This window comes from Eublepharis macularius, chromosome 2 (assembly GCF_028583425.1).
Source record: "Eublepharis macularius isolate TG4126 chromosome 2, MPM_Emac_v1.0, whole genome shotgun sequence".
Taxonomy (NCBI): domain Eukaryota; kingdom Metazoa; phylum Chordata; class Lepidosauria; order Squamata; family Eublepharidae; genus Eublepharis; species Eublepharis macularius.
The window spans coordinates 219,432,857-219,457,373 of NC_072791.1; the positions used below are offsets into that span (position 1 = coordinate 219,432,857).

The 24,517-nt window shown below is 43.1% G+C and overlaps 1 protein-coding gene across 1 annotated transcript in view; it reads left to right on the forward strand.

Annotated features, from left to right (window-relative positions):
* DNAH7 (dynein axonemal heavy chain 7) overlaps nucleotides 1-24,517 on the forward strand; it is a 190,041-nt gene that overhangs the window by 148,669 nt on the left and 16,855 nt on the right. The window contains exons 45-51 of the mRNA XM_054970133.1: nucleotides 4,423-4,613; nucleotides 5,730-5,863; nucleotides 6,568-6,903; nucleotides 15,519-15,645; nucleotides 17,371-17,565; nucleotides 18,053-18,145; nucleotides 23,972-24,148. Of these exons, the coding sequence (XP_054826108.1) occupies nucleotides 4,423-4,613; nucleotides 5,730-5,863; nucleotides 6,568-6,903; nucleotides 15,519-15,645; nucleotides 17,371-17,565; nucleotides 18,053-18,145; nucleotides 23,972-24,148 (1,253 nt within the window). The remainder of the gene's footprint in view (nucleotides 1-4,422; nucleotides 4,614-5,729; nucleotides 5,864-6,567; nucleotides 6,904-15,518; nucleotides 15,646-17,370; nucleotides 17,566-18,052; nucleotides 18,146-23,971; nucleotides 24,149-24,517) is intronic.

The following is a 24,517-nucleotide window of genomic DNA, read 5'->3' on the forward strand; positions in this document are numbered from 1 at the left end:
CATTGACTGCATTCCCGCGATCCAGTAAGCCTGTCACTTAATCATAGGAGGAGATGGTGTTGGTCTGGCAGCACCTGTTGGGGACAAATCCATGCTGACTTCCCCATATCACTATGTTGTCCATCAGATGCTTGCAGACTGAGGCCTTTAGTATCTGTTTCAGTATCTTCCCTTGGGACAGGGGTCAGGCTGACTGGCCTGTAGTTCTGAGGATCATCCTTATTCCCTTTCTTGAAGATTGGGGTGACATTTGCCCTCCTCCAGTCTTCCGGCACATCACTTGCCCTCCAAGAGGCCTGGAAGATGATCAGTAAAGGGTCTGCAAGCTGTTTTGAACGTTCCAGTACCTTGGGTGCACGCCATCTGGCCAGGGGATTTGTACACGTGCAGTACAGCAAGGTACTTCTCCACAACTTCTCTGCCCATGACAACCAGCAGCCCCAAAGCCATACGTTCCCAATACCATCTCTAGGTGGGCCTGATCTCTCCTCCAGGGAGAAAACTGAGGTGAAGTAGACAATGAGCCTTTCTGCCTTCTCTCTGTCCTCTCTCAGAGTTTCTCCATTTTCACCCAGCAATAGGGGCATTGCCCCCTTCACCTTCTGTTTGTTCCTCATGTATCTGAAAAAATGTCTTTTTGTTGTGGTGAGCCCTCATGGCCAGTCTCAATTCATTCTGAGCTTTGGCCTCTCTGACAGCTGTCCTACAGCGTCGAGTTACTCCTACTCTTCTTTATATGCATTTCTTTCCCTCTGTTTCTTGAGCATTTCCTTTTTCTTCCTTAGCTCATCACAGAGATCTGTTCATCCACATTGGCTTCTTAGATCCTTTACCAGATTCCCATCTTGCTGGGATGGTGGTAGCTTGAGACTGCAAGAGCTTTTCTTTTAGGAAAGCCCACCTTTCTCTCACCCCTTTCCCTTCCAGCATTCTTGTCCATGGAATAACTTTCATCATATATCTAAGTTTATTAAAGTTTACCCTACTAAAATTTAACCTGTGCGTTTAGCTGAATACTCCCTTGGTACTCCACCGCAAAAGGAATTCTAGGAGGATGCGATCAGTTCTCCCTAAGGTTCCCACCACTGTTAGCTCATCAATCAGCTCTTTCTTATTGATTAATATCAAATCCAGTATGACCGAGCCTCTCGTCGCTTTCGCCTCAATTTGAGAAAGGAAATTGTTGGCCAGGCAGGTCAGGAAATTGTGTGACCCTGGACCTGTAGCAGAGTTGGCCTCCCAGCACGTATCAGGGAAGTTAAAGCATCCCATAAGTACTAGGTTGTGTTTTTTGATACCCTATTAAGCTGCTCACGGAGGGCAGAATCCCTGTCATGTACTTGGGTAAGATGGTCTGTATCAGACCCCAACCACAATACTGCTCGTCCTTCCCTCCCTTATCTTCACCCAGACACTTCCACTGGGTTGTCACTCTCCTCCTGACAACCAAGCCCTTTTCTCACATACATTGTCACTCCACCTCCTCTACAGCACTTCTTGTTGTTTTTAATAACTCATCCCCATCCACTACTGTATTTCGGTTGTGGGAATTAGCCCACCAAGTCTCTGTAATGCCTACTGTGTCCTATCTTTCTGTCTGCATTGGCAGATCAAGTTCCTCCTTCTTATTGCCCACGCTTTGGGCATTGGTATATAGGTACCAGAAGCCTTGCAATATGTAGGATCACTTATCTCATGTCCTGACCCAGCCATATTATGCATTATTATATACTAATTGTGGTGGGAGGTATATATATTATATACTAATGCTATATTAGCATAGCATAGACTAGTATACAGTATTTTCTATAGTATATATTATATGCTATATAGTATATATTATACAGTGTGTGTGTGTGTACACACTAATGGTGGTGGGGAGGGATGTATATCAGGTTCTGAATGATCTTATAAATGTGGGAGGACTCAAGATGCAGCAGGTGCTGTCTGGGCAGCAGTCCCATGTCAAATGTCACTTGCAGGCCTACCCACAAATTCCCCGTACTTGCCTTTTCTTTACAAGAGCTAGGAACTTTCTTGAGATCTTGGGATCTCTGAAGAGATTCCACATGGATGAGGCACTCAGTTTTCCATTACACTTTGCTTGAATCTTAGCCAATATAATGGTTGGTTGGGGCTTATAATATGGAATTCATTTATGGCTTGGAATATCATTGCAAACTTTTAAGGAGACCGGGGGAGGGTCTCGAACAATGGAATTGCTACCACAATCTGAGTTTATGGTGGAAAACTCATGTGCAATATAGACAAAGGACTTAAAAGATAAAGTGACTCACTCACTATAGGCAAAGAGTCCATAATGACAGCTCTGAATTGATGGTAAAACAGCAGCAGTAGCTACAACTCTGCATCTGTGTAGCCTCTGGCTGCCACCTCTGCCCTGGGAAATTCCTGGAGATTTGGGGGCGGTGCCAAGGAAGAGCAGAGTTTGAGAAGGGAAGGGATCTCGGCAGGGAAACGATGCCATACATTCTACCCTTCAAAGATGCCGTTTTCTTCAGAAAAACTGGTCTCCGTAGCCTGGAGATGATTTATAATTCTGGGAGAACTCCAGGCCCCACCTGGGTGTTGGGAAACCTATCTCTGGGAACTGATATTCAAAGACCCATTGATGAACCCATCCTCCATGAGTTTGTCTAACCCCCCTAACTCCAAGTCGCATTTGCATGTTAATAATGGTAATGTAGACTGTTAAAATTCCCTGGTTTGGACCCACTAGATGCAAAATCACAACAAAGCTGTGAGCTTTTCTTGTCTCTGTCTGTCTTTAGTTGCTCATTATTCCTTTAAATTGTTTGCTGTAGAAAACATGGGGGTATTTAACATTCTTAAAACAAACCAGCTCAGGGCCGTTTCCCGATGGCTTACCTGCCTCTGGAACGTTGCGCTATCTTGCGGGAAAACGTGAAATATCGCGTTTTCTCGCGCGAGTTTTGCGCAATGTTGTGCAAAACTCGCGTGAGAAAACGCAATATTTCACGTTTTCCCCGCAAGATGGCGCAACGTTCCGGAGGCAGGTAAGCCATCTGGAAATGGCCCAGGTCAAGTTGAGGGATCCATTCACCACCTTTTGTCCCCAGTTTTTAATTTGTAATTTATTGAGATTAATTTTCATTTTAAAAAATGTTCTTTATAATAATGCCCCAACAACTTCTTGCAAAATTCACACTCAAGGATAAAAAGGATAAACAGTATAAAAGGATAAACAGTATAAATGGGCTCCTAGACAAACCTTGCTGCACACCACATTGTAATTATTGTACAATGGTTAAATGTCAATATTTATTTATTTATTCATTCATTCGTTTGTTTGTTTATTTATTTCAAATTTCTATTCCACCCTCCCCGCGAGCGGGCTCAGGGCGGATAACATATTAAAATACAATTAAAAATTCATCTACATTAAAACAACAGTGTATTGATACACATTTAAAACAGGATGGTGGACAGCCTTCACAGGGAGGGTTAAGATTTTATACACCCCTTTTTTCAGGCTGGCGGGGGCCCAGCCTCAGCCATATGGCTGGTGAAACAACTCTGTCTTGCAGGCCCGGCGAAAGGATGGTAGGTCCTGCCGGGCCCTGATTTCAGCAGACAGAGCGTTCCACCAGGTGGGAGCCAGGACCGAAAAGGTCCTGGTTAGTCAAATTATGTGTTAGTCAAAGGTCCTGGTTAGTCAAATTATGTGTTAGTCAAAGGTCCTGGTTAGTCAAATTATGTTTTCCATTCCAATCCAAAATTATGAACAGACCCCAATTTTTAAAATAAATTTTATTCTTTTTATGGACTTCATATATCCACTGTTAATAATATGCTATAGTTTTATTTGACCCATCTTGAAACGTATGTAATCTTCTCTTGATTTTCATTCAGTGGCATCTGGAATCTTTCTATTCAAACATATTCTCCACTAAAAGCTGATTCAATTTCTGGACTTGATCTTTAATATCTCCAAGTAATATTGCTTCCGGTGTTAAAAGGGTCACACACGCTTTTATGCATTTGAATTGTTTAATTATAGCTTTCTTTAATTGTATCTGTGATCTTTGGGCAACCCATCCAATATGTATAAATCACCATCTCCATATCCCCAACATTTTGTTTTTTTGTCTTAAAGGTCTTTCATATTCTCTCGAGTGTTAAATATCACTGTTATAAGATTTTATTGTGGTTTTCTTTAAAATTTATACACAGAGGTGCAGCTGGCGCTGTTGAAAAATATTTCTTCTGATCTTCAGCCAACTGATTGCCCGAGACTGTTTTCCATTTTGTTTTAAAATTATTGCCCATCTGGTGGTATTTCTAGAAGATTGGTTTTGCTCTATATTTTGTTCCTCTTCCTTGCAAATCATAAGTTCAAGCTTTATGGCTTTAAAAACTCTGTTCTTTATTGTACCGAAGTGCTGTTGGAGAATGTGGGCGAAGAACTGGATCCTATTCTTGAGCCGCTTCTGCTGAAACAGACGTTCAAGCAGGCTGGCAGCATCTGCATCCGCCTGGGGGATTCCACCATTGAATATGCTCCCGACTTTCGCTTTTATATTACGACCAAGCTGAGGAACCCCCACTACCTCCCAGAAACATCCGTAAAAGTGAGCATTTTATATAAGAACGTCATGTTGTTTTCGTTTAATGATGTGGTACCATTGCTCTTCCTTGCGTTTGCATGTGCTACTGTGGGCAGCTCCTTTTACTTATTTCTTTTAATTATGGATTATGCCTAATTTCCAACAACACTGCTAGAAACTCTTCTATGATTCCCCATCTCCTCCAATTGGAATAATGAAGACTTGGTGAAAGGACAGCTTTCATGAAGCCAAGGCAATGCCCTACTAAACTCTACTCTTGTTGCCTTCAGTTATGCTCGCAGTTTGGAACATCTCACTTATAAACTAACCGGACAAAATTATCCAAAACATTATCAAACACACTTGCTCGGTACAGACGTGATGGGAAACAATGGAGATGGTTAAACTAACTATGGTTAGAATGATGGTTCAAATGCGAACTGCTCCACTGGCTGTAGCTTGGGTGCATCAACTCAAGATCTGAAGCCATTATATGTGGTTTTTACGATTTATGAATACTGACATCGTGGCATGTTCCCGGCACTGTCTTTGCCAGGTTGTGATACCACCATCTGGGGAGTTAGGTGAAGGAGTGAAGCCGTTATTTGTCAAAACAAACCAGGACTTTGAATGAACATCTGCGAGCCATTTCTTGATTTCACAAGTTAATCATAGTTAAAATAAACCAATGTTCTGCATAATGTCTGGACTGAGTTTATGAATTTCTTTCAAATAAAGGGTTTACAGTACTTTATGGGCCATTAGATAGTGAACGTCTTATGTTGAAGATGGGCTGAAATTTACATAGAAGGTAGATTTTGTTTCACTTGCGGCAACAGTGTCTCAAGTGTTGAAATGCTGTCCTCAATTTGCAATTTCAGAGATTTGAGTTTAGCATGGGTTTATGGTTCGTCTAGTCATAACTGTTTTGTTTTTGTTTTAATTTTTCGTTTTATTTTTCACCAAAAAGACACATATCAACAAGAATCGTAAAATCTATCACACCTCCACAACATACAAACTAAATAACGTATATGTTCCACAACCTACAACATAAATAATGTATACATTCTCCCAGAATAGAGAACTAAGTCCTTATCCAATAACTCTGTTTTGGAACTGTTCTTTTTAAATTTCCAGGTAACGTTATTGAACTTCATGATAACACCAGAAGGAATGCAAGATCAGCTTCTTGGGATTGTTGTCGCAAGAGAGAGACCAGATCTTGAAGAAGAAAAGCAAGCCCTGATCTTGCAAGGAGCCGAGAATAAAAGGTTTTAAAATGTTATTAGCTAGGAAAAGCCAACGTCTTACTGGGCATAGAGGGCAGTAATTGTTGCAGGAGTTCCTTTTTTCAGGGAGAAGAGCTGGATCTAGAGTTATCCAGTTGTGGAGTACATTGGATAACAGCAGTTGCCGTGAGGAATAGGGCCTCTTGAAAGAGTGCTTTGTGTGGATGATTCACATAAGTTTTTTGTCGAATTCAAAATTAATTCTTTTTTTTCCCCATTGCCAGTTAGAGGCCTACGCAGCTGGTTGGGCTGTATGAGTGTAGCCCTATGCTCTCACCTCCCAAACAAATCAAAGGAGTTTCTGGGTTATGTGCAGGTAGCCCAGCTGTGGGAGTAGGCCAGGGCTCCATGTGAAGCTTTTATTTCTGTGTGTGGTTCATTGCCCAGACAGATGATACATTCACAATGTTTGCTTCTATGCAATTAAACCCCTTGTAAGTTCTTTAGGTAATTTTTTCAGTCTGTAGGGAACTTTTTAAGCAATTATTGAAGACTGAGATTAATAATCAGATAACCTTATGATATATTTTATAAAATTATCCCACTTTGTGTGTATAGAAGTAATATTCCCTGCTCTCTTGAGACCCTTAAATCCTCTTTCTCTCATAGGCATATCACTGTCCACGCTGTCTATGAAGTCGTTTGCAGTTTTCCAAACATCATCACATTTTATTATTTTATTACAGGCAGCTAAAAGAAATAGAGGACAAAATTTTAGAAGTTCTTTCAGCTTCTGAAGGAAATATTTTAGAGGATGAAACTGCTATCAAGATTCTGTCTTCTTCCAAGGCTTTGGCTAATGAGATTTCAGAGAAGCAAGCTGTAGCAGAAGAAACGGAAAAGAAGATCGATGCCACCAGACTGGGCTACCGTCCCATAGCAGTTCATTCATCAATTCTGTTTTTTTCCATTGCTGATCTGGCCAATATTGAGCCAATGTACCAGTATTCCCTCACGTGGTTTATCAACCTTTTTGTCATGTCTATAGATAATTCTGAGAAGTCTGATATTTTACAAACAAGGTAAGTAAAATATGTTTTTAATTTTACTTTTTAAATATTTGTGAAATATCTAGCGGATATTTGTCATTACTTGTTACAGAGACTTAATCTGTAGTACATAAAAGCTGCAATTCTATGGACTTACTTGAGAATAATCCCCGCTGTAGGATTTACTTCTGAGTAAACATGCATGTGACTGGGCTGTTAGTTGCTCATTACCTTTTAAAATTCTGGATAAGATCCAAGAGTTATTAGGCACTTCTACTAATTTTGTTGAGAGAGATTTAAACACGTGTTTAACTTTTCCATTGAAATTGTAGAGATTCAGAAATATTTTATTTCAGCTGGTTCCAACTGTCTGGTGTTTAGGAAAATGGTAATGTCTTTTTGCTAGTCTGGTGTTTGGAAGCATTAATCAAAGTATTAAGCAATGCCAAGCGGAGGTGAGAAACAGGGAGAAAACTTGAGTTATAGTAGCTGAGATTTTCACGATGCCTTGAAGTTAGACATGAAGTTAGTTGCTATGGTAAAACTCTAGGGGAATTAAATACAAGAAACTCCTTCAGACTCATCTAAATCATCAGCTCAAAATAAGAAAGAAAGGAAGACGGGTCAATAAACCCTCCAGTGTCCAAGGCTGATCCGGTGAACCTCCAGATGCCTGGATGTGGACAAAATCGAGAGGGTGCAGAGGAGAGCGACGGGGATGATCTGGAGACTGAGCCCTACGAGGAAAGGCTGAGGGCCTTGGGAATGTTTAGTTTGGAGAAGAGGAGATTGAGGGGGGACATGATTGCTCTCTTTAAGTATTTGAAAGGCTGTCATTTGGAGGAGGGCAGGGAGCTGTTCCAGTTGGCAGCAGAGGATAGGACCCAAAGCAACGGGCTTAAATTACATGCACAAAGGTACCGGCTGGATATTAGGAAGAACTTGTTCACGGTCAGAGTAGTTCAAAAGTGGAATCAGCTGCCTAGGGAGGTGGTGAGCTTCCCCTCACTGGCAGTTTTCAAGAAGAGGCTGGATGAATACTTGTCAGGGATGCTTTAGGCTGATCCTGCACTGGGCAGGGGGTTGGACTAGATGGCCTGTATGGCCCCTTCCAACTCTATGATTCTGTGCCTGTGTGACATCTACAAAGCATCCCCTCTGCACCGCATATTATTCCTTATCCACAGTTGCTCTTTGAAGGAATGTTCTTTGCTTTCGGTGGACAAAATAAAGGGCCGTTTTTCCTTTTGCAGCATGGGACAAGATGGCTTCTAATGGATATACTTCACTGCTGGAGACATACAGTGGTAGACATCAGGCAGAAGTACTTTGCAATAGTTTGCTTGTGTGTTCTTTATTCCTTCCATATCCCATAGGGCACTGCTGGTTAATACTTCAGCCTAGTGGTACAGAAGGCATAGGCCTTCTGCTGAAATGAAGCAGGTCTGTCTCTGAAAGCTGTATGGATGAGTGGCATGCAAGTTGGGGGGGAAAAAAAAACCTCTGAGCTCCTCAGAAGAAGAGTGGCATTGCAGTGAAATGCGGAGATAGCCATGGCTCTTTAAGAGGACTTTAACGCAATTACACAGCCTGTTCATATTTCTCTGTAATTGAAGTATATGGGAGAAAAATCTTAGAATAAGTGCTGGAAATTGGTGGGAGGTTTAGGGGTGCAGGAACATGCAAATAAGCATTGTTCTGACATTGCAGTGTCAAATAAAAAAATAAGCATTGTTCCGACAGGAAGTCAGTTCTAGCATGACTCCAGAACTGGCATCATTATGTTGAGACAACTCTTTGGTACTCCCCCCAAATTCTATGGTAAAACCATAGAGTTTAAGAGGAGTCCTAGAATGTCACCAGAACTGATGTTGTGGCATTAGAACAACACCTGTTACCCATCTGCCCCCCACTACTTGGCTGAGCAGCAGCAAGCAACAAGGGCTACTAGCTGAAGACAGGCCATGGCAGTAACTTCCCCTGATGCAAGAGCCAGTTGAATCAAGGAGGGTGCCTTGCACCAGGGAAGATGCTGCAGTTAATGGAAAAGATCCACAAGAGCCAACCCTTTATGTCTATAAGATAGTTTGTTTTATGATTATGCCCACAGATTTTCCATTTCCGGCACCAAGATAGATTGCTTACTCATCAGAATGCTTTGAAGTGTAAGGGGCATAAATCCTGAAATGGTAGAGTCCAGTAGCACCTTTAAGACTGACCGACTTTATTGTAGCATAAGCTTTCGAGAACCACAGCTCTCTTTGTCAGATACAGGTGCGACTGGACTCTTTACTATTTCGCAACTACAGACTAACACGGCTAACTCCTCTGGATCTATTCCTGAAATGGTTATCCTAAGATTGCAAGTTACCTGGGGAAGATTTAATGAGACACTGTCTTTTCTGGTACAAACTGTGGCTCCCTAATCAATTCTCTTTTTTGATATTAATGAATCATCACCATCCTTTTGATAATTTTAATGGCATTTTCACTATTCACAATCGGCCAAGCTACAAGTGACGAATGACACTTGAAGGGCAAGTGGATTGAGTGGAGCGCAAGTGGAGGGCAAGTGAACAGGGAGAAATACACTTGCCGTTCAAGTGTCATTTGTCACTTGTAGTTTGGCCCAATGTTTCACATCTATATTATTACTGCAGTGCTAACAGACCCCAAAACAGCCCTGTAAGGTAGGCCAGTATGAAAGGATGAAGTACAGACTTGGTCCAATATTATGGGATAAACAGCCATTGCGGGCACATCTTTAACTTATTATTAAGTAATGAGGCAAAATATTCAACACAATGAAACACTTTAGAATTTTGTCCTTGAAGAACTCTGCAAAACAGAATCCCATTAAAATGAATGAATTTCTACATGTAGTGAGTATTCAGACGTAATTGGGAAATTCATAAACTTTTTGGGCAGAATTTTCTCTCAAGTTTCTTTTAGATTAAATTAAATATAAAGAATAAATGTCAAAACAAGTCCTAAACAACAAGGCTAGCCTGACTAATTTCAGTCTCTTCAGTTAATTGGACACAATGTTTAAGTTGACTTCACTAGAAACTCATTTAAAAAATAATGTGCTGTAGAAATTGAGTTCAGTGTCAGATTTTTATGTGATGTTCATTTATTGTCCAAGAACGATAAATAATAGACGAGAGCCTGGGTGTTAAGTTCACCGTTTTCTCCCTCTGTACTTTCTAGGTGCCTGCTAATACTTACCAGCAATTTAGAATTATCCTGTAATATTAACCTTGTTGATGCCTTATGTGGACAAACTCTGCTTCGGCTGATGTTTGCTGGAGTACGATAAGGGGGATTTTGTAGTAGTCGGAGATGCCTTTCCGGTTCCTTTTCAAAGACATCGATTCATCAACATGCAGTGTTAGAAGCATAATCAGCTTCTAGTCAATCATATTTTTATCTTACCCTTCCTTCAAGAAGTTATAAGACATAGGCGGGAACCCAGTGGAACGTTTCCAGAGGGACATTAAAGGAGAGCCATGTACAGTGCCCTGGGACCTTGGAAGAAGGGTGGCATAAAAATGTGACCGAGAAAAGACGTTCCATTGCCCTGTTGGTAAGATGAGTCCTTCTCGTAAAGCAGGTGGTCTAAGTATCTACATCTCAGGGCCAAACTACATGTTGCATGTAATGTGTGATCCCCGATGGGGATTTGCAGCAGGATAGCCATTGTGAGTTCCCCATAGGAACTCAGTTATGAAGTGATGGGAGGGAGGGGAGGCTGGTTTGGGGGAACAGGGGTTTTATGTCTCCCCACATGTTCTTTGTCTGATCTGAAATGGCCTGGGGGAGGCAGCATTTGCCCCCTGAGGGGACTGCATGTGCAAGCATTTAGTGCACATGGAGCTCCCTGATGGGTAAATAATGCTAGGGCTGTTCAAAGTCAGAAAAATAGCTCAGGGAAGCCCCTCCGACACACCATGGTCCCAATCTGAATCAGGTCCTGTGGCACTGAAGAGTTAAGCTCCCATAGGAACTCACAGCTGCAGTCCTGCTGCAAAATCCCATGGTGAGTACATAGCACATGCAATGTGTAGTTTAGGCCTCAGTTTCTTATGAAGAGGGAGGTCCTTCATGGAACAAATATAGAGTCGTCCCTTGTAGTGACCATGCAGAACCATAGAGGCCATCAAGTAAAACCCAAAAGAGTGAAAGCTTTCCTTGCGTGAAATATGAAAAAAAGCCATCAAATTTTGTAATCACGTACAAGATTATACAGTGCTTAGGGGTGAATCTAGTATCCTTTATTTTTTCTAGATCCCCTGGCAACCCGTGGAAGATCAGGGGTGTGGGACATGGCAGTGGCCTTCAGCTAACAGTGAAATATCACTTCCGGGAAAACTGGGAAGTGACATTGGGCCTCTCTAAGAATTGGCTGAAACTCTCTAGTAAAATGATAAGAGTTTTTTGGCAATTCCTAGAGGGGACTGATGTTACTTCTGGGGAAAACCCAGAAGTAATGACAGTCGTCTCTAGGAATTGCTGGAGTTATGACCAATTCCTAGGGAGACATAATACCACTTCCTATTTTTTTCTGTTAGTGATGTCATGCTGTAAGTGATGTTAGCTGATGGGCATTTTTTGATTTTATTTCTTCCCCACTGCTCTTTGGAGGGGTGGCAGGAAACACCAGCTGGGGGTGGGTTGAACTAGATGACCCTTGGGATCCCTTCCAGTTCTATGTTTCCTGCCCGAACCAGCGGTAGCCACTGATGTGGAGTGGGAGAGCAGAACCTGACCATAGGGCTGCTGTTTTCAAGAGTAGCCCTTTGTTTCTTGTAATGTTTAGTACCACCCTCCGTGTCCATGACTGAGGACTTAGTACACATTATGTTTTCCCTGGACCATTCCTGAGTCTGCACAATCCAATGTGGATTGCAGTTTCCGTGCTGGGAACTCAACCCCAGGCACTCAAGGGCCCGGGGGTGGGAGATGGGTGGCATCTAGAGACAGGTCTTTGTCAGTGGTGCCTCCCTGTCTCTGGCATGACTTCCACCTGGATTTTTTCCTGTGCCCTTTAGGCGCTTGGTCAAAAGAATTTTATCTGGGCAATTTTTTTGTCCAGGCTTTTAATCAAGATTTTTTTCTTAGATGTTTCAATTAATATAAGGAATTCTCTTAATAGGGGGGATGCTCATTAAATTTGCTGAGCTATGACCGCCCCCAAACTCACCTGAGCAGCCAAGCTGCGGCGTGCATGGCAGCGGAGGGGCGCAAGGCATGGCGGTTGCCATGCTTTCTCGATGGCCTCTGCCGGAGTTCTGCTTCCAGGAAACTCAAGCTATCCCGCAGACCAATTGGGGCTGACTGGGCAGGCTGGCTGAGGGGCGGGGCAGGGTGCTGGACCTGTGAGGTGCAGCTTCCTCTCAGGTCCAGCAGCGTGGTTTTCAATGGCTGCTGGCCCCGCCCCAGACTCGCCTGGGCAGCTGAGTTGCTGCATGAGCGGCAGTAGAGAGATGCAAAGCATAGTATAGTGTCTTCCTAGGTGCTTCTCCCATACTAATAAATGACTGATGAATTGAAATTTGTGGCTGCCTTATCACATTCTTGAAAAAGATCTTCTTGACACAGGACCATAGCTAGCAGCCTGTTGAGCGGATTTTGGACTGAGGCACACAGTTGCAGACTTGGCAAGCGGCTTCAGGAGGCATTCTTGGGGTTGACCCTCTGGGACTCCTGGGTCACCAATGAAGTCCAGGTTTGGTTCCTATAATAAAGAGAAGAAAGACAGTCAATAGATCATAAGAACTTACCTTTTGACTTCCGGTTTGGCTAATGGCGGGCTGAAGCGGTCCAGGGAGCTGGACCGTCAAGAGTGACTGTTTTGGGCAGGCCAGGTGCTCAGATCACCGGCTGCCACTCCTCTCCAGGTAGGAGAGGAGCCAGAACGCTACAAGTTCCAGAGAGAGTGAGATCTCAGCGGGGGGGAGGGTCCAGGACGATGGATCTCCCACATCGCTTTGAGGTACTCTCGAAGAAGGACGAGCAGATGTCGGGGGGGGGGGAAATCTAGTGTAAATTTGAAGAGAGCGGAGAAGAAACGGCAGGCTGCTATGCGATCAGCTATAAAATCGTTGGGAGAAAAAGTTGCAGAGGGACATGAAGCGTTGATACAACTTATTCGGGAAACGAACGAAAGTTTAATTAAAAGCATTAAGGATATATTTAAAATAGTTGTGGAATTGAAAGATGAAGAGCAAGCAACTAGGCAGACAACTCAAGGAGACGAGCAGGCGGCAGAAATTGATTACAAAACAGCAGGATGTAAACAACAAAAATGCGAGGGGCGAGGAGAAACGGAGCAGTACTTGCAAGAAGAACTGAATGAAGATTTATCAGGATTCTTAAAGATTCAAGTGCAAGGATTAACAACAAGCATGAAAGAGAGAGCCATCCCCAGTTACTTCAAGTGGAAGAAGCTACCAAGTGATAGAAGAATTCAAGTGAAGAGGAAAGCCGAGAAAAGCAATACGAATACAAGAATCAAGTTACAAGTGGGAGTTACTTAAAAGACTAAGGCCACTGTTTAAAGTCTGAAGAGTTTATTTTTCATTTCTTAGAAGTGGGATGTATGGGGTTTTTAAGGTTAAAAGTCAATTGAAGAATTAGTAAATTAGGATAAAGTGAATAAGGGAAATGTAATGTATAGTTAACTAGGTAACTGATACTAAATAAATTTATATATAAAACGGTAGAAGGAATTAAGAGGAAGGTAAAATTGTTAATAGGTTTTTTTATTGTTTGTTTGTCTATTTGTAGAATTGGGATGTATGATGCAAATGAAATGTCGTGAGCTAAATTAAGAAATTAGCAAATTAAGACAAATGGAAAAATTGGGAAATGTAATGGAAAGTTAACTATGCAAATTGATACTAAGCAAATTTACATATAACTGTAGAAGGAACCAAGAGAAAGGTTAAATTGTTAATTTTAATCTATAGTGTTATTTGGGAAAATATTAAGCTAAATGTATTTAGATTTTAAAAAATGGGAATTATAAATGAATGGTTTGAAGAAATGTATACGAGCAAAAGAAATATGTTCTGATGGCTTTTTAATAGCTTATTAATAGTTACAGAATTGTATTAAGTAATGGTAAGTTAGGATTTTACCTCTAGTTAGTAGGGATAAAGGAAAAGTAATATAGAACAAATGATAAGAAAATACGGGACCGTAGTGCTGTCGGGAGTCTGCACAGAAAAGGGGGGAGGGGGAGGGGTTGGGATGCATTTAGGGACAAAGGGGGAAATGTATTTGTAAGATATGAATGAATTGTATGTCAACCCATCCAATAAAAATTGTTAAAAAAAAAAAGAACTTACCTTTATAGATCCCCCTGGGCATCTGGAGTCACCTGTGAAATTGTGCAAGCGCTTCCAGTCAAGGGGACACAAGCACATTGAATAATATGACTTGGATCTATTACGGTGTCAGTGACTTATGAATTGGATGTGAACCCTTTTTGTACTTTGTAGTTCCATTATATGAAGCGATATCATATTGATTATTGCAGTTATATTTATAACTTATTGAATACAGTATTTATTGATGAATTAGCACTTGGCACTTTTCCTCTGATTCAATTTGATGAGGGATATTGTATTGACTTTTGTATGTATATTTATATCTTATTGACTATTGTATTTATTGATGAATTTAGCACTTTGCACTTTGCCTTTGATTGAATGAAAACATTGTGATGGAAATTAACATTGAGGCTTTGGTGCACTTTGACGTCATCGATGTTTGTAACTGTTTCTTCCCTCCGTGGAAGGTCTTTGATCTTCCTTTTTGTTGATATGAAATTAGGCAAATTGTGAATGGGAGGGTAGAAAGGGATGAACCTGTGCTCAGCTCTCATAGCCCTTGCTTATGTGCCCAGGGTAATACTGATAATGACTAAGGGGGTCAGAAAGGAATTTCCTCCCGACCAGATTATCCAGGGATCCTCGAGGGGTGTTTGCCTTCCTCTGAGCATTGAGCAGGCGTCACTGGGGTGGGGGTAGATGTGAATTTTCTGCATTGTGCAGGGGGGTTGGTACTAGATGAGCCTTGGGATCCTTTCCCGCTCTATGTTTCTATGATCCCGAGTGATTCTGTATAGATGTTATGGAATGCATTCTGCTTCTTTTTGTGATGGTTCTGGCTTGTATGTATGTTCTTTTTGTGCTATGGTGCTGTGGGTTTTAAAATGCTAGATTGAGCATTTTGATTGGTGGTTGGGTTATCTTTATTTGGATATGTTATTTTAACTTATTTTCTACTGAACTTTTTTTGGAGTGGCGGCATATAAATCTTCTAAAAATATAAACAAAACAATAGGAAATTGGGCAAAACATAGGATGATTATCCAGAAGCATGTTTTTTTGCTTATCCAAACCCATCTTTCTTTGTGTGTATTGCTTCCTGCAAAAGAATTAATTTCATCTCCAGTTCCATTGAAACGTTTTCATATGCCTGCTCCCAAGTTGGTGTACACAGTTAATGAGTATCCTTGATTGTTTATGAGTAAATCAACCAGGACAGCTGAACTCTTGGTAGTTTGTAATTGTGTTTATTAAGTGGTAAGCTGCAAAGTGAGATTAATTTGGGTTTTCCTCTATTTTCTCTTGATACAGACTGAAGATACTCAAGGATCACTTTACCTACTCCCTGTACGTAAATATCTGTCGCTCGCTCTTTGAAAAAGACAAGCTGCTCTTCTCCTTCTGCCTGAATGTAAACCTCTTGAAGCATGAAAAAAAGGTCAGCTTCTATACTGTTGAACTGATATCCAGTATTGTGCATCATAATTTATTCATCTGTTGGATGAGTCCCCAAATGCCACCCCTTGTTATTGCTTCCTCTCTTCTTCATGGGAGCATTCTGCTGGCCATCAGCCTGGTGTCTGAGACGGGAAATTCAGTCTGTGACTCAGCGACCATAATTCAAGCCGAGGTGCCCGATGAGGGTCAGCAGCTTGTGGGTTCACTATATCCCCGAGGAGTGGCTGGCCGCAGTACCACCCTCTGACACCTGCAGTGGTGATGCTGCAGTGCAGCGAAGAGCAGACCATCAGCTTCCTCATCTGACAAGCTGCTCTAGTGCCGTAGAGGTCTGGATTCAAGGCTCCTGGCACATTACAAAGGCACTGCAGGCTTGTTCATGATTGCCTCGCTGCTTCAGGAGGAGAAGCACCTATTTATTCCCTTTGTGGTAGAGAGAGGAGCCCATTGATTGTGATCAGTAATGTTTGTCACATGTACCCATTTGGAGACAATCAGGGCATCAAGAAATGGCAGCAGATTGCCAGTGTGCTGAATGGTGCTGAAGCCTCCGCAGTCATTGGCTAAACTGCTGTGATGTCACAGAACTGTGTAAGGCAATGAGAAGGCTCCTTGTCTGCCACTGGCATATCTTAGAGAAAGATATGAACCAGTGTAGAGTACTGAGTCTAGTGTCACACTAGTCGAAGGGTCCCCAACCTTTTAGAGCCTGCTTGCATCTTTGGAATTTTGAGAGGGGTTGGTGAGCACCACACCAAAATGGCTGCCACAGAAGACAGAGCCAGACGCAAAATAGCTGCCATGCTTTGAAAAAGAATTGCAGAAGGGAAATAAAAAGAAACAAAGGAAAACCCAGGGGGAGGAAGGGAGGGAGAGAAGTGCTTACTAGTCCTTCTGGTTCTCCAGTGGCAGCTGCTGGTGTTGCATCCATGAAAAGCCTTTTCATCAGAATGAGGGCAACCATTAACAAGCCCTGCCTTACAAAGGTGCTGCCCTCTTTCTGAAAAGCTTGGTGTACACTGGGGAAAGTATTGGCAGGTGCCATGGTGTACATGGGCCCCATGTTGGGGAACACTGTACTAGAATTATACCTGTGTATGTGTGCTGATACATCAAGCTGAAGAAGATCTTTGATGGCAGACATCAGACACTGCAGAGACCAGGGCTTTTTTTCAGCGGGAACATGGTGGAACGGAGTTCCGGCACCTCTTAAAAATGGTCACATGGCTGGTGGCCCTGCCCCCTGATTTCCAGACAGAGGGGAGTTTAGATTGCCCTCCGCGCCACTCAGCGGCACAGAGGGCAATCTCAACGCCCTTCTGTCTGGAGATCAGGGGGCAGGGCCACCGGCCATGTGACCATTTTCACGGAGGGCAATTTAAACTTTAAAAAACTCCCTCCTTGTTCCAGCTAACCCAAAGTGACGTCATTGTGCGGTCCTGAGTTCCACCACTGAGTTCCACCACCTCTTTTCCCAGAAAAAAAGCCCTGGCATAGACTAATCACACTGATGTAAGCAGGGCTTTTTGGGCCACTGCAGCAGTTGAGCAGAAAGCTGATCCATCCATGGTACCTGTGAGTGAATGCATGGGAGCTCCATTGCTGGAGATGGTCATGTGATAGGGTAGATATTATAAGGTAGATGTAATGCTGCTGTATTTTTAAGTTCCAAAGTTCATACATTGCCTGTTTGATTTTATTGCAGATTGATGAGTTGGAGTGGAAATTCCTGCTCACGGGAGGCATAGGCCTGGACAATCCCTATTCGAACCCCTGCCCCTGGCTGCCCCAGAAGTCCTGGGATGAAGTCTGCCGCCTTGATGATTTGCGACCTTTCAAATTCATTCGAAAGGAATTCATGCACTTGAAAGAAGGATGGAAACTGGTCTATGACAGTCTGGTATGTTGCCAGCTTTTCCTTATCCCTTTCTAGCTAGTTCATCCAAACCCACAGATTTTTACTCATATTTTCTGAATCTGAATCTTTTGAGAGTACTGTAGTGAGGGCACAAGCAGTTGTCAAGTTGTGCAACCATGGATTGAGACAGGGGTGGGTGACTCCTGGAAAACATACCTGGAGTGGCAGTTTGATATGGTGGCTGTGATGTATCACTAGTATTGTAATCAGCACTTCAGTTCTTAGGACAGAGTCATTGTTGCTCAGATTAATTTCAGGCAAAGGAAATTTTCTTTGGCATTAAGGCAATTCACTCCAGGCCATACTATATGGTAATTTTACATGAGTTCCCAGTGCAGACTGGCAGTCATACCACAGGTGTGAGTCCCTAGTAGGAACTCTGTAAAACACTGCTGTGGTCCGATTCAGATAGCACAGGATGGAGAACAGAGTGGGCTTCTGAGTGACAAATGCCTGTGTGTGTTTGCAGGAGCCGCAGCATGAGCCCTTTCCAGAGGAGTGGCAAGAGAAAATGGGCGAGTTCCAGAGGATGCTTGTTATTCGCTGCCTCAGGCCTGACAAAGTAAGTCCGGTCAGGTGCAGGATATCTGCCCGGCAGCGGCCCTCGAAGCTTAAACAGAAAGTAGAAAGGCCGCCTTGCGTGCGACATTGCTGTGGCCTGGTCGGTCACACAGCATGTATCAGTGTGCTTTATTTGTGATGTGGGTTCCGGAGAGACCTGTGAGCAGTGTTGCCTCAGCCAGCTGTGCCTTAGCCTTGCAGGTCTGCTACAGTAACGCTTATAGGTGGCCACATCATCCTTCTAAAACCTCAGGGAGAGAAAGATGTATTGCTGTTGGAAGGAGCTGTGGCTGAGTGGTAGAGCATCTGCTTGGCATACAGAAGGTCCCAGGTTCAATCCCCAGCATCTGCTGTTTAAAGGGCCAGATAGTAGGTGATGTGAAAAACCTCTTTTTGAGGCCCTGGAGAACTGCTGCCAATCTGAGTAGGCAGTACTGACCTTGATGGAGCAAGGGTCTGATTCATTATAAGGCAGCTTCATATGTTCACCCTCCAGGGCAATGCTGGCTAATACGAGAACCAAAGTAGGCAGCAAGTGATCCAGCTTGCACTAGCAGCATCACATTTAAAGGCCCATGTTTTAAAAAGAAACTTTCTTCATATGGGACAGTCAGTAGCTTAAGAGGAACATAACTGGTGTCCAACGGAGGTCATTTTAAAGTAGCATTTCTAAGCTCATGGGAGCCAGTTTGGTGTAGTGGTTAAGAGCGATGGGACTCTAATCTGGAGAACTGGGTTTGATTCCCCACTCCTCCACTTGAAGCCAGTTGGGTGACCTTGGGTCAGTCACAGCTAGATATGGGCACAAACAGAAAAAAAACCCCCGAACATGATGTTCGTTGTTCGTTGCCATCCACGAACAGAGATTCATGAACAACCACGAACGCGACCTTGTACGTGAACATGTTCGTGGTTGGCTGTTCGTAGAGGCCAGCAGGCTCTCCTCCAGCCATCACCCAAGTTTGGTCAAGATCCCTACTGCACCACTCCCAGAAACCTGACCTGAGCAGGTAGCAGGAAAGGTACCAATAATAAATAATAGCTTGGCCCCAGAGCCTGGCAGCAGCCCTGGAACTTGAAGGGGTAGATCCCTATCCCACCACACACAAAGAAAATTCAAGCTCTAATGCACTCTCTCTATCAAAATGCCAACAGCATCTGTCTCTCCACTGTCTGCAAAACCAGAGCCTCCCTTGTAACAAATTTGGAGCTCCACACTTGAAAGGTAGACCTGCCTATCAAGCTAAATTGGGCTTAGATTGGGGTTTCCAGGGCAACAGCAGGAGTTCAGACAGAGTTCAGACAATCCCTGCCTAAGTTGCCAAAGGAATTGATTGCAGGTGCCAGACTGTCTGGCTTGACGAACAGCAACGAACAAGGCTTGCAATGAGCACCTGTTTGTTTAGAATGGGGCCTCACAAACAGCTTGTTCTTGAACAGCAGATTGGGCTGTTTGTGGCTTTTTTTTTGTTCGTATTGCTGTTCGTGCCCATCTCTACTCACAGCTCTCTCAGAGCTCTCTCAGCCCCACCCACCTCATTGTGATTGTTGTGGGGATAATAATAACATACTTTGTAAACCATTCTGAGTGGGTGTTAAGTTGTCCTGAAAGGTATATAAATCAAATGTTATTATTATTATTTATTATTAGGCAGCAAGCCCCACTTTCTGCCACTTCATGATAATACTTAGAATTGCATTGCATGAGTGAGATCTCTGTGTCAAAATGCTCACTAAAATTCCCATGATAAGCACAATGCCCCCTTGCCTCCATTAATGACTTCAATGTAGAACAGCATTCCTTACAACACATTCCTATTACAACATTCCTATTACAAATGAGTAGAAAAACAGACTCAAGACAGCTCATTTTTCATTCATATTTATACAGAATCGAATTCTGCGGTTAGTGTGTGTATGTACACACTATCGCGTGCCCCCCTCCCACTCTCTGGCACCCATTTCATTCTCTTTGGTGATTGGTAGGCAAAATTTCTTTTGTGGTAGAAGGGTATTGCAGCTCTCTCATTTGGGAGTCCACTAGTATTTTCCCATAAAATGGTTCATGCGACATTGCCTGGTTAGAGCCGTTCTTTGTCTCTTATGACACTTCTTGAGGATTAGTGCTTCCCATTCAAGTGTGAGAGTTTTTATTAATCATTCAATAATACAGGAAACGAGGCATCACAAGAAGCTGTTGTGTATGCGGTGTCCAGGAAGCACGAGTGTTGGATTTCTTGTGTTCTACCACAACAAGACCAACCTTTCGTCCCCTCTTCCTGGGCATTTGTGCACAAGCTCTCAATGCGAGGACAGTTTGTACATTGCACTGAGAGCCAAACTACAAGTGACGCCTTACACAGGTTGGACACTTGTCAGCTTCCCTCAAGTTTTGATGGGAAATGTAGGCGCCCTGGTTTTACAGCTTGGCTCTCCATTACAGCTGCAAGACCAGGATGCCTACATTTCCCATCAAAACTTGAGGGAAGCCGACTAGTGTCCAACCTGTGTAAGACGTCACTTGTAGTTTGGCTCTGAGTGAAGCAATTAGGTTGGAGAGGTGTAGGGCAAAAAGATCCCCTTGGAAGGACCAGGAAGTGTATGGCATGTTAACAGTAATAATATTTGATTTATAAATTTATACATTTATTTATGTTCGCTTTCCTGTGTCCCTGCCCTCAAAGACATCCCCGCTGTGAATGCCCCTCTGTGGTGTGACGTGGTCACATTTGAATATTCTGCCAAGAGGCAGCAGCTGCAGTTCCTTCAGATTGCCCTTGCAACACATTTTGTTCTTCTTTGGCCATTCAAGAAACCTTCTACGGAATCTCCAGCACACCCAGTGCCACGCCCCATTTCAGATTATTATAAAGCCTGGCACGTGTTATGAACCCTATTTGAATAATATTTTATTGTCTTTTTGTTACTTTTGACAGTGTTAACAGTTTCCATGCTTAAGAGGAGATGATGGAAAAGCTCGTCTGGAGCTAGTCTACTCCTCTACCTGCACACTGTAGAACTCAGAGCCAAGCTACAAGTGACGCCTGACACAGGTTGGACACTTGTCAGCTTACCTCAAGTTTTGATGGGAAACGTAGGCAAGAGCACGACGCCTGCACTCCCCTCCCAACTGCATGTTCTCCCTCCCATAGACTGCCGCTCTATAAACTTCAATTAAATGGAGAGCCAAGCTACAAGACCAGGACGCCTACATTTCCCATCAAAACTTGAGGGAAGCTGACAAGTGTCCAACCTGTCAGGCATCACTTGTAGCTTGGCTCTCAGTCTTAATTTCCAGGTTTTTCCAGCTGTTTCTCACCCATTTGAGTCTTACACATATAGTTTGAACCATGCAGAAATGTCAGGATTTACTCAAGTACCTTTCACTAAAACAAAACCCCGCCAGCATCACCCTCCCTTCCCAAGACTTCCCAGGGTATCTAGAAGAATGCAGTGCATTGGGTCACAGCCCAAACAGTTTGTCGAGCAGGAATCAAAACTTTACATGAAGTATGAACAAAAAGGGCAGTGGTTGTTGTGGGTTTTCCGGGCTGTATTGCCGTGGTCTTGGCATTGTAGTTCCTGATGTTTCGCCAGCAGCTGTGGCTGGCATCTTCAGAGGTGTAGCACCAAAAGACAGAGATCTCTCAGTGTCACAGTGTGGAAAAGATGTTGGCAGGTCATTTGTATCTACTCAGGAGGGGTGGGGTTGAGCTGAGTCATCCTGTAAGAGTTTCCCAGGGTGTGGAATGCTAATGGCGGGAGGCTTCACTGTATCCTGAGGAGGTTCTTTTGCATATGGATTGGTGTTTGATGTGCTAATCTTCTCTGCAGGGCTATTGTTGAGTATAGAGTGTTTTGTTAGCCTGGTGTTTTTCAGAACTGGAAACCATGCTCTGTTTATTCTTAAGGTTTCTTCTTTCCTGTTGAAGTTTTGCTTATGCTTGTGAATTTCAATGGCTTCCCTGTGCAGTCTGACAAAGTAGTTGGAAGTGTTGTCCAGTATTTTGGTGTCCTGGAATAGGATACTGTGCCCTGTTTGAGTTAGGCTATGTTCAGCCACTGCTGATTTTTCAGGTTGTCCAAGTCTGCAGTGTCTTTCATGTTCTTTTATTCTTGTCTGGATGCTACACTTTGTGGTCGCGATGTAAACTTGTCCACAGCTCTCACAACTTGTCCCACAGCAAACTTCTACATGGAACATTTTGAAAAAACAGCTCTAGAATCAGCACCCCACAAACCTAGTGTATGGTTCCGGTTTGTGGATGATACATTTATCATTTGGAGCCATGGGGAGGAAGAATTGATGGGGTTTTTGAATCATCTCAACAACATCCACCTGAACATACAATTCACAATGGAGAAAGAAATCGAGGGAAAACTCCCATTTCTGGATACCTTGGTCATCCGCAAAGCAAACTTTCAGTTAGGTCACAAGGTCTACAGGAAACCAATTCACACTGATCGGTACTTACACAAAAACTCCAATCACCACCCCCGACAGAAAAGAGGCATAATGAAAACATTAGTGGATTGCGCAAGACGGATATGTGAGCCGCACTTTCTCAATGAGGAAATTAATCATCTAAACCACGCACTTCAGGCAAATGGCTACTCCAGAAATGAAATCCGAAGAACAATCAAACCCAGGATGAATCAAACAACCAAGGAAAAACAGTCTCCTACAGGAAAAGTGTTTTTGCCATATATCAAAGGAATTACTGATCAGATGGGAAAGCTTATGAAAAAGCATAACCTTCAAGCAGTATTCAGACCCACCCGAAAAATACAACAGATGCTACAATCAGCAAAAGACAGTAGAGACCGCCTCACCTCTGCAGGAGTATACCGTATACCCTGCAGCTGTGGACAAGTTTACATCGGGACCACAAAGCGTAGCATCCAGACAAGAATAAAAGAACATGAAAGACACTGCAGACTTGGACAACCTGAAAAATCAGCAGTGGCTCAACATAGCCTAACTCAAACAGGGCACAGTATCTTATTCCAGGACACCAAAATATTGGACAACACTTCCAACTACTTTGTCAGACTGCACAGGGAAGCCATTGAAATTCACAAGCATAAGCAAAACTTCAACAGGAAAGAAGAAACCTTAAGAATGAACAGAGCATGGTTTCCAGTTCTGAAAAACACCAGGCTAACAAAACACTCTATACTCGACAATAGCCCTGCAGAGAAGATTAGCACATCAAACACCAATCCATATGCAAAAGAACCTCCTCAGGATACAGTGAAGCCTCCCGCCATTAGCATTCCACACCCTGGGAAACTCTTACAGGATGACTCAGCTCAACCCCACCCCTCCTGAGTAGATACAAATGACCTGCCAACATCTTTTCCACACTGTGACACTGAGAGATCTCTGTCTTTTGGTGCTACACCTCTGAAGATGCCAGCCACAGCTGCTGGCGAAACGTCAGGAAGTACAATGCCAAGACCACGGCAATACAGCCCGGAAAACCCACAACAGCCATCGTTCTCCGGCCGTGAAAGCCTTCGACAATACATCCAAAAGGGCAGTGTTAATTAGTTTGGGAATTTATATTTGTATGTGAACGTAATAATGTGAATCCCTCTCTTCCACATCTTCTACTTTGCTTTTTCTTCTTCTGTTGTCAATGTACAGATTTAATTTGCTCCTCTGTTTTCCTGCCCATGAAGAAACTAAAAGACATCAGTCAACATTTGTATAAATATTTACATGTATATATGACATGCGAACATCAGGCAGACATGTTTGTATTCCATCACCGGTTGTTGATAATCAAATTGCCTTATTCCCTTTTCTGTTCTTGCTTCCTAGATTATCCCAATGGTGCAGGAGTTTATCATTGGGAACTTGGGCCGTATGTTTATTGAACCACCTCCTTTTGATCTGTCCAAAGCTTTTGGTGATAGTCATTGCTGTGCACCGTTGATTTTTGTGTTGTCTCCAGGGTCAGATCCAATGGCGGCACTTCTCAAGTTTGCTGATGATCAGGTGTGTGTGTATGTGTGTGTGTATAAAACCATTCAGTTGACATTAAGCTTTGAAGTGTGTTATACGTGCAGCCATGAGTTCTGAATAACTTGTCGGTGGACTCATGCATGAGTAAACATCTTCAGGATTTCCAAGAGCACTGGAGAAGTAGCTGAGGCCTGAAAATAGACATTCAGCCTGATTCTGTGTGTGTGTGAGAGAGACAACTGACTATTGTATTTGTTTAACAAGTTGACCGGACTTCATTGAATGAGACTTCGCCCAATAGATCCAGAATTGGCTGCACCAGAGGTTTCTCGTGCTGTTCCCCCCATATTGTCCAGCCCGCTAGTTAAGGTCAGCCCCACAAGCCCTGCTGCCTGCGTCCCT